Below are 10573 nucleotides of genomic sequence, written 5' to 3'. Positions count from 1 at the left end.
ATTATGTAGCAGTGTAGAGGGACCAGTATCGGTCTTAAGTCCAGTATATAATTCAATGGGTTTTGTGTATGATAATGTGAGTGATGAGTTCCCTCATAGGGTGGTGATCATTGGATTTTCTGGCGGCAGAGTGTAATTGCCTGTTGGCGCCGGTGTCAAAGGTAATAAGGTTGTTGAATCCTTACCTTGGGGTTTTGTGAAGTATTTCTTAAGAAGGTGTGTGGTTGTGCCTTTTTTTTTTAAGGATGGTAGATTTCGATGACGAAATCTCTTTAAGGAGGGTAGATTGTGACGTTTCCGATTTTTACCATTTTTCATTTTTTTGAAAATTTTATCACCGTAAGGGCATTTTCGTCATTTCACGTTTCGCATACCGGACACCGTGGGGTGTGCCGGGTATGTTGGTTATTTGTTTGGGACGTTTCATTGAGTTCGGAACTCTTTGAAATGCAAGGTTGATTATTTTCGCATTTTTTCGTTTTTCGGGCCGGACGGTCCCGTGTGGGACCCATTACTGGTGTTATCGCGTACGGGGATTTTGGCTAGGTCCATTGGCATCTTATGTAATTTATTTAATGTAATTTATGTGGGTTTTATATAGTTTGTATAGACATATATTTGTGTGGTGCAAAAAGAACAAGAAAATAAAAGAAAAAAAGAAAAAAAAAATGGTGGTGGGACCTACCACCCATTCATAAGTGGTCTAGAGACCACATTTCCACCTTCACTTTCTCTCTCCCAACTTACAGCTTTCTCACTTTCTCAAACTTCATCTTTTCTTCTTATTTTATTTCCAATCTTTGAGGCTTGATTACTCACTCATTACTTGCCGGATTTAAGTGTCGTTTGAGGCAAAACGAAGCTCACGACGGACTTTACGCATCAGTACCAGCAATTCCAGCTTTGAGCCTCCTTTTGACCTTCGAATTTCTTGACCCATTTTGAGGGTTTTCGCATTTGAGAGGTAGGGGCCCTTAATGCAAGAAATTTTGTACTTTAGTGAGTTAATTCCCTATAATTGTTGCTTAATTTGATTAAATGTTTGATATCTAGAAAATTGTTGATACGTATGCCTACATGTTGATTAAGTGACTATGCGTGTTAATGGTTCTATGTGAAGAGCATGTGTAAGAATTGACTGTATGTATTCATCTTGCTTAGATTCTTGTTGTTTGAAAACATGTTTTGCTTTTCTTGATATTCTTATGAATTATGCCATGTTGCTTAAATTGGACTAGTTGTGGAATGATGAGTATATGCATGTCCTTGAAGCATCCATGAATTGACATTGGGCATGAAAGGGAAGAAATGATTTTGAAATAAAAAGGAAAAATTTGGGGAAAGAGTTTTTATGAAAAAAAAAAAAAAAAACTGTTTTATGAAAACCCGGTCGCCGCGGGGGTACTAAAGGGCCGGAAGGTTAATATACCTTGGAGGAAACTAGGGAGTCGCCCTAGCGTGGTTGAGTTAGCTGGCCCCCATAATGACGCCGCGGGGGTACCAAGGGTCAGGGACACTAGCTAATCCTTCTCTCGTGTCGTTGCGGGGTCACCAAAGGGCGGGTTATATTAACAGTTTGAAAGTGATGGTTTGAAAGTGAAAATGAGGAGAGACATTGTCATACATTGCATTACATAGCACCTCCTTGTTTATACTTGAAAGTTGATTGTTATATGGTTTTATCCCGGAATTGTATGATCCCCATTTCCCATTACTCTATTTTTTGTATGGATTCATGGTGACACAAGAAGCGTGTCTTAAATGCTACCTACTGAGCTTTATGCTCACCCTATTATTTAATAATTTTTTTCAGGGAACGGGAAAGAAGTGGCGGATGACTTTCCACCACAGGCCTAATTTGGATTAGAAGACTTCTTTTTGCTATTTTTGTATTAAGTCCCATATTTTTTGTAAAATCTTAGTTCGTTATATTTGGTATAGAGATTTGTGAACTCTTGTTATTGTAACTATATTTTGAGACTATAATTATGATATTTTGGATTAAACGGTATGTAAATGTTCCACCATGAGATGAACCATGTTGAGGTATAATGAACGGATGAATGGGATGTTGGAGTATATTATTTGTTTTATGTGTTGGGACAGGTTGGAGGTATTTTGAAAGGCCAAGAAGGGCCATTGCATTTTTTATTTGAGTAGATTGTGGTAGTCCCTTTTTTAGGGGAGGTCATGCCGATTTTTTTTTAAAATGGGATCAGTTTAGGGTCGTTACAGGGATTTTTATTTATTTATTTATTTTTAACTATTTCCAACTAATGAAAATTGAATCAAAATATTTTTTTTATTAAAATTGATTAATAATGGCATTATTTTGCACTTGGAATAAGAATGATTCATAAAAATTAAGAAGTTTATGGCATTTAACACAAAGGCCGCCCTGTGTGGAAAGAGAGACATTGCATGCTACACTAGTCAACAATTTCTCTCCCACAACGAGAACAACCCGATCTAACAACGAGAAGCATTGCATATTTATATTACCCCTAATTAATTTTGTAGCTTAGCTTTCTTCTATTGAAGAATGATTTGTTGGTCACTGAGAAAAAAAAAATTGTGAATGAATTGTAATAGAATTGAATGTTTGAACAATTTAAATAATTAAAAAAAAAAGGGGTTAAATCTTCAAATGGAATCCCACAATTATAGTATGTTTTGAAAAATGTTTTCAAAGTTAAGTCCGAAAGAAGGGAAGAAAGGAGGCAAATTTCATAAATATATAATATCATTTTTAGTCTTCAATTATTTATAAAATTTGTTTTGTTACTAATTTTATAAAGTTATACAATGAGCATATACTGGTAATATATATATATATATATATATATATATAAAATTCTCTCATTTCCTTCATTTCAACCAAACATAAAAATATTTCATCTTAACATTTATTTATATTCGACCAAACAAAAATTGAATAACACCCATTACCTTCCTTCCAATTATTTGAACATTCTATCTACCAAACGACAGATAAATTCAATCAATTTCATGCCCTTATATATATATATATATATATATTTTAACGTAATTTCATACCCTTTTATCATCTCCAATTTATATACTATTGATTTTATTTTCAACGAAATAATCAAATGTAATTTAACTCTGTCCAAATTTGGTGATAATATCCAAATTACTGAGTGATACGGATCCCACTATATATGGGCAATTTGGCACTGATATTTAATACCCATATTGGTTAGAGAGAAATAAAGGAAAAAGCTATGGGCAATTGGGCATGTTTCGTTCAAATTTTATTTATTTATTTCTTTTTTTTGAGAACTTAAAAAGCAAAATTATTTTTAGAGAATTATCAAGACAATTTTTTAAAAATACATCTTTTTTTTTTAGAAAAAAAACAAAATTTCTAAAAGCAATTTTTATAAAGCTGATGAAACAAGTCTTTGTATAATATCTTGATTTTCATTTCTATTTAAAAAAAAAAAAAATACTCTCAAACAATAAATCAAACAAATCTTTAATCCTGTATATAAAATTTTGGAAAGAAAGGGGATTCATTAGGATATTCTTAAAACGTCAACCAAAACCACATTACGATATGAAAGTTTCAATTACCAATTTTGGCGTTGACTTTTTTTTTTTTCTGCTTTTTTGTTTTTTTTTTTTTTTTTTCCTTTATATAAAGTGTGTAATTTGACACTTTAAAATTTATCGAGGGATTGACCCACTAGATTATGAAAATACTATTTTTTTTTTTAAAAGTAATTATTTATTATTATTATTATTTACACCAAATACTAAAACCCTTTTACTTCTTTCTTCCCTCTCTCAGAGTAAAAACCCTAACCCCTTCTTTGCGTCCCCTCCTGGACCAATCTGGAAAATTGCCTTTCAGAATCCACCGGTAAGCCCTCTCTTTCACCGTGTTTATCTATGATCTATAAATATTATATATAGGTAGATAGACAGAGGATGGATCATGTTTGTTTTGATGCACTAACATTCTCTGTATAACTCCATTCTCAGCAAGCTTCACTTCAACTCCCTGTTTTATATTACTCTAGCTTACATTTAATGGACATTTGGGTTTGAAATTTTTTGTATTACGAGCAGTGCGTGTCAATTAATGACGATCTTACTGAAAATGTGGGGAAATGAAAATGGATTTGGCGTTTGTTCATGCTCATGTGGTTTGGGTTTTTGATTCGATCTTTGAAATTGAAGTTTAGTTTTAGCTTTTGGTCTTAGTCTCTTTATTGAATTATATCAAGATTGTGTTTGTTGTTGATTCAAGAAATTTAGTTGAGTTATTGTTGTATTGCACTTTGTTGTAATTGGTTCAATTTTTTCTTTTAATTAAAGTTTAGATTTATTTGAAGTTGGTATTAAAGTAATTTTGCTTGAACTGGAAACCATATCATTCACAAAATTTAGTTCAACTTTTGTATTGTAATTATTGTTACAAACTGGGTTTTTCTTTTTTATTTCAAATCTACATTCAAAGTTTTTCCAGTGAAAAAATTATATCCAAAGTTGAGACTGAAATTTTATAATTGGATTTGAATCCTTTGCAAATGGTTTTGGTATTTATCATTGTAGGTAGTGCAATTTCACTAAGAATTATCTGATTTTGTCTGTTTTACTTTGTTCGGATATGAATCCCTTTAGAGCTTCAAACTGAAACAAACTTAAATATTCTCGACAAAATTTGCAAACTCGTGGTTATTTTTAGTTCTTTTTTAGAGATTAATGGCAAATATCGGTTTTGTTTTCAGATTATTGAGTGTCATCTAAACACATATTCACACCAAAGATTCAGCTGGATTTGGTTTTGTCACTGTGAAAACATATGTATATATTATTGTTTGCCTTAATTTGTTTTGTATAATTTGTGTCAATAAAGGAAATAACTATTTTTGTGGTGTTAATTAATTATTGTTTATCATGTGTTGGGTATGTAAATATAATGTGATTGATTAATCTTTTTAATTTGTTAATTAATCAATTGTCAAGGTTTTGCATTTCATTCCATTTCTTTTCTCCTTAGGTACCATTTATTATGATGAATTTGCTGAAAATAGTTTCAGTCTTGTAAATGCCATTTACCTGGATGGATGTTCTACCTCAATTTGTTAGAATTTTTTCCCTTCAAATTCCATCTTGGTCCTAATTTTCGTTTTAGGGTTTTCATGATTTGAATAGAAAAATAAATTATTTTAATTTATTCCCAGGCTACTGCACTGAGGATTACATTATCTAACTCATGGTTTACATAGGAATTGGGAGAGAGTTTGTAAGGATTTAGATTATTAAAAATCTTAATCTCGAGCTTGAGCTCGCCTGCCTTAATTAAATGAGCTAATTGAGCTGAGTTCAAACTTCTTCAACCGTAGACAAACGGAACCCAAACAGTGATGTTGGATCTTGACTTGAGCTCTAGCTGAGCTCAAACACTCTTGCTGCATATAATAAAGCCAAGCTCAACAGGCTCCTATCCAGCTCAGCTTAGCTCGTTTGCTCCCCTAACTGCAAAAACTAATCTTTGTAATTTCTTTTGTCAACATTGTTTTTGCAGATGGATTCATTTATTGTCTGACATACATCGCCTTTTGAAAATACGGATATGGGAACCCGGAGTTTTCTGTGGAGTACTGCTAAAAAATGTTTCACAGTTGGGCTCATAACACTTACTATTTCCGATCGTTATGCCAGTATTCTTCCTGTTCGGGGCCACTCCATGTCTCCAACATTCAATCCCCAGACCGGCAGTTTTATGGGTAACAATTACTTTTCTGGGATTATTGACTTGAGAAAATGTTGACTCAATGGTGAAGTACCTTGCACGTATTTTTTGGCTGCAGATGACCGTGTTTTGGTGGAGAAATTTTGCCTTGAAAAGTACAAATTTTCACATGGAGACGTGATCATTTTCTGGTATATTTTCTTCCTGATGCTTTGATAAGCATCAGCTTTCAGACTATACAACTGAATATTTTGTATGCTTGTACCATAGACATTCCGTGTCATATAGAGTAAATATCTTGGTTGTCTGCAATGCAAGTTTAATAAATATAACTACAGTGTCTTAAAAAGAGAATTTCTTCCTTAGTTGGGGCTGGGACAAGCATATGGGTGCAAATTAGTTTAGATACTCGAGCTTTGCTGGTTGTGTCTGAGCTTTACCCTAGAAAGCACAAATACTCTTTTGGGAGTGTCGTTGTAGCGTTGCATGGGACATGGCCGGACACTTGCTGGACATGGCTACTTGGAGTTGACTTCTTCTTTTTTTTTTTTTTTTTGGGGGGGGGGGGGGGGGGGCGGGCGGGGGGGAGTGACATGGTAGCAGGAATACGGCGGGGACATGTTAAAGACACTTTCAAGTGATGGTGAGGTAGTTCTGCAATAATTTCTCTTTAAAAAAAGGGGTTCCAACTTCCGCATATATAATAATATATTGGATTATTTTATTACTGTATCTTTGTTGTGTCCTTGTCCTATTTTTTAAGATTTGTTTTATTGTCACATCCGTATCGTATAGAACCTGTATCCCATGTCCCTATCCGTGCCTGATAAGACTTTAACTTGACCTTTAGCCTTGTTCAAACAAGCTTGGCCTTTCAGTTACTGAAGAAGATCTAGCTCAGCTTAATGTGATTCATCAATTTTTAAGTAAGAATGTTAGCTCAAATGGAACTCAAGAGGACATATTTGAAATTTTTCTGTCAATCACTAAAAACAAACTTGAGCTTGGTTAGTGTGGACATGAATGACTTGATTATCAAATAAGAATAAAGCTTAAGCTGTAATGAACATTAAGCTTGAGTGAGATTAAGTTCAGACTTTATTATGAGCTTAGTTATGATAAGTTATTGTTGAAATATATAAATATTTTTATATAGTTGTGGCGCAAAATCCTCCACCATGATCCGGTCAATTTCCTTCCAACTATAAATATTTCTATATAACGGTGGAGCAAAATCCTCCACCAATCACGGTGTCTCCTTTGACTATTATACACCTTCCATATTTTCTTTTCTTTACCGTGCCTATATATAGGCTCTTTTTACTCAAGCAAAAATATCTAAATAATAGAAATGTAGCCCTTAGTGGCTCTTTGTCCATGGATGTAGGCCTTAGTGCCGAACCATGTATATGCCTGTGTTCTCCATCTTTCTCTCTTCCCTTATCCTATTTGCATTTCTTATTTCCGCATCCAAATTTAACAGTTATACTCTAATTTGATTATTATGCAGTAGTGTTTTATGAGCCTAGCCAATCCATGTCAGGGCTTGATTGAGTTTGGTTCATTGGTTGGTTGAGGAAACTAGCCTTAAACTGGGGCTCAGTTAGGCTTATTTGATGACTGAACGAAGGAGCTTGCTATTGTGCTGAGCCTAGCTAAGCAGCTCGGTTCATTTGTACCCTTATGAAGCACTTAACCCTATGCTTTTCTATCTATGGATAATAATTATCAAGCTTTAAATGCTTTTATTATGGATTGACATATATGCTCTTCACAATACATATTTGCAACCTGGAGCACACTGCTTTCTCTTTCAGAACAGATTTTGTACATGAATGCCTCTTTAACATAAAGAGGTTTTGGTTTTTAATTTCTTACATATTTAGAAAAAGATGTTAGTGTGCCAAATATTAAATGACAGTCCATCTTGCAGTTCTCCGAGTAATTGGCGGGAAAAACAGGTAAAGAGAATAACTGCCTTGCCAGGTGATTGGATGAAATCTCCTAGTTCACATGATGTGATAAGGATTCCTGAAGGACATTGTTGGGTGGAAGGAGATCATTCAGCTTTCAGCTTGGATTCAAGATCCTTTGGCCCAGTATGTTATCCTTAACTCTATTCTTGTGTTCTTTGAACAAGTGTCTCTTTTAAGTTTAGTGATAGTAGAGCAAGTATTTTGTATAAATGCTTATTTACAAATTAATGAGTCATACTTCTAAAAAGTATAGGATGGTATTGGTGGTAGTAGAATTTGCATATAGAATATGAAAATGCTAAGTATATAATGATGGTTAAAGGAAGTATAGAATTGTGGATAATATGTTTTTAAAAATTTTTGGTGTTAACTGGAACTTAAAACCGGTAGTAGCTGCACATAACCAGCATTACTGAAGCCATTGAAAATCGACATGTTTTGTATGCTGATTATGTGCACATAACCAGCATCATTATCACGTTTTGTACGAAATATACACACAAGTATTTATTATAAATCATAATTACTTACCGGGAAAAAAAAGTTTTTATTATAAATTACAATCATATATTTTACTAGATTGAGTCTTTTCATAACAGAAATAGGCCTACTTGTATGGTTTACTCATTTTTGTTAGATTAAATTGTAATCTGTGTCGATGGTGAAAAATTAACTTGTCTAGTTTCATTTCTGAAAATTGTTCCTTGTTCTTGAGAACAGAAAAAATGAAAACGCCTAAGGAAAAAATTCCCATTCTCAAGATACTAATTAAAATAGTTTTTGTTTTTAAAACTTGAGTCTACTAAGAAATGGAAATGATCTGAAAAGGTTGGTTTTTCAAAACATCCATGATTTCAATGATTGTAAAACAAAAAACAAAAATCAGAAAAGAAAATTAAAACAATACCAAGCAGATTGGCAGGCATTTTGCCTTTTTTACTAATCAGAGAATTTTCTTGACATGAACATGACTTGGCAGATCTTTAACCGAAAAAAACATGACTTGGCAGATTCCTCTAGGTTTGGTTCGCGGAAGGGTTACCCACGTCGTCTGGCCGCCTCAGAGAGCTGGTAAAGTTGAAAGAAGGATTCCCCAAGATAGACTTCACTTATAAATTGTATTTCAATGGCAGGTTCCTTTTTGTTCAGGCTGTGCAAAAAATGGGAAAAATTACATAGGCTGTTGTTGGCAGTATGGAATTCATGCATTTGGAATTCGAACCGGAATTTATATTTCGTAAAACTGAAAATTAGTTTCCTTCGTATTCCAATTCCAAGGCAGGTATTCCATGCTGCCAAACATATTCATTGCGCGCATTTGCTGAGGCTGTATTTTTTGATCAAGTCAACATTTTGGCTCTCCATAATTTTCAGTTCACACAAGAGATGCTGTTCCTTGTTAAAAAGATTACAATTTCTTCCACATTTAATATTTGCCATTGGTACTTGTAGAGCATTTACATTGAGATTCTGGCGAGATGGTCTTTTTTGGCTTTTGTCTTGTTAATTTTGGCATTATTTAAACCTCTCGATTTTCAAACATGATTTGTAACCAAAAACTAAAACCATCAAATGGAATGGGTATATAAAACATTTAATTGTTCTCTTACCTGAAAATAGTGTTCGAAGTTTTCATGATAGCAGTGCTATGATGCGATTTATGCTCGTTTGTTTAAGAGTGAAACATTTTTTTTGTATTTTTGGGCGTTTGATTGTTGTATAATATTTACGAAGAAAAATAAAAATTAAAACTTAATAAAAATAATTTATTCATCAATAAAAACCTTATAATATATTTCTTGTTTATCATTTTTGGTGAACATTTGATGCCATAAATTGAGGTTTGAGATTATAGGCTTCAAACTTTAATTAATTTGCCACATTGGATTAGTTTTTATATGATATTTTTAGTACACTATGAAATCAAGTTACAACGCTCTACATTACTATTTAATTAAAATTTTAACATTTTTGCATAATTATTATATTATTGATTTAAAAGTTAAAATTATTGCACTATCAATTTTAGATAATGCAAGGAACAAAAAGTCTCGATCATAATCTAATGGGGTAATTGCGCTGAACCCATAACTAAAAATAATAATAATTTGCACATCATACAATGAACTCACCCAAACTATTAAAAGTTTACAATAAGTCCAACTGATTAATCGTTCATTAAATGTGTCTTCATAATTATTAAATTGGATTGAAATTAATTTCACAAGATCTTTTAAACTATCAAAAAGTATTTGCACCCTCGAAAATAATTGCAACCAATACAAAATGGTTTTAATGTCTCGTAAGTTTTCTGTTATTATAAATTTATTTTATTTTATGAAAAACATTTACTTTTGCTGAATCAGAGATCTTTTACTTTGAAAAGTTGGTGTCAATTTTCTATTATCAACTTTGAGAATTAAGATCTTTGTCAATAGTGTTCCAACAAAGTGTAAGAAGAGATTATCCATCTTTCTTTGAACTCTTTTTTAATAGTGATGAAAGCCGGTTAAAAATAAAATAAAATTAAAGTACTTGATAACCAATGATGTTTCTACAATGTTCTGTATATATCGAGTATAACTTATTAAAAATAAATAAATAAAATAAGTTAACTAACACCAATATATTTATATTTATCAAATAGTGTTACAACAAAGTGTAAGAAGAGATCATCCATAGTTCTTTGAACTCTTTTTCAATAGTGATGCAAGCCTGTTAGAAATAAAGTAAAATTAAAGTACTAGATAACCAATGATGTTTATACAATGTTCTTTATATATTGAATATCAATTATTAAAAAATAAAAAATAAAATAAGTTAACTAACACCAATATATTTATATTTATCAATAGTGTTTCAACAAAGTGTA

At 32.4% G+C, this 10573-nt stretch overlaps 1 protein-coding gene across 2 annotated transcripts; it reads left to right on the top strand.

Moving 5' to 3' along the window:
* The first annotated feature begins 3746 nt into the window (after positions 1-3746).
* LOC132313288 (uncharacterized) lies at positions 3747-9167 on the top strand. Of its 2 annotated transcripts, none has more exons than XM_059811992.1 (5): positions 3747-3886; positions 5558-5759; positions 5844-5916; positions 7659-7824; positions 8712-9167. In XM_059811992.1, the coding sequence occupies exons 2-5, from the start codon at positions 5606-5608 to the stop codon at positions 8814-8816; spliced, it is 498 nt and encodes a 165-aa protein (XP_059667975.1). In that variant the 5' UTR covers positions 3747-3886; positions 5558-5605; the 3' UTR covers positions 8817-9167. The 2 variants fall into 2 exon arrangements, with proteins under 2 accessions (XP_059667975.1, XP_059667976.1); XM_059811993.1 differs by having other exon boundaries at positions 8681-9167.
* The last annotated feature ends 1406 nt before the right edge of the window (positions 9168-10573 follow it).

The sequence above is a fragment of the Cornus florida genome, unplaced genomic scaffold (genome assembly GCF_030987335.1).
Source record: "Cornus florida cultivar Cherokee Brave unplaced genomic scaffold, ASM3098733v1 CherokeeBrave_3.0.0_Hap2_Chr06, whole genome shotgun sequence".
NCBI classification, from domain to species: Eukaryota; Viridiplantae; Streptophyta; class Magnoliopsida; order Cornales; family Cornaceae; genus Cornus; species Cornus florida.
Note: the sequence above shows the minus strand (reverse complement) of the source record. Positions and strands in the feature narration are given on the sequence as shown.

Excerpts from the sequence above, each read along its gene's own strand:
- LOC132313288 (XM_059811992.1), top strand. The coding sequence starts at position 5,606 with ATGGGAACCCGGAGTTTTCTGTGGAGTACTGCTAAAAAATGTTTCACA. Across the intron at positions 5,917-7,658 it reads GGAGACGTGATCATTTTCTG|TTCTCCGAGTAATTGGCGGG; the intron begins GTATATTTTCTT and ends TCCATCTTGCAG. Across the intron at positions 7,825-8,711 it reads ATTCAAGATCCTTTGGCCCA|ATTCCTCTAGGTTTGGTTCG; the intron begins GTATGTTATCCT and ends ATGACTTGGCAG.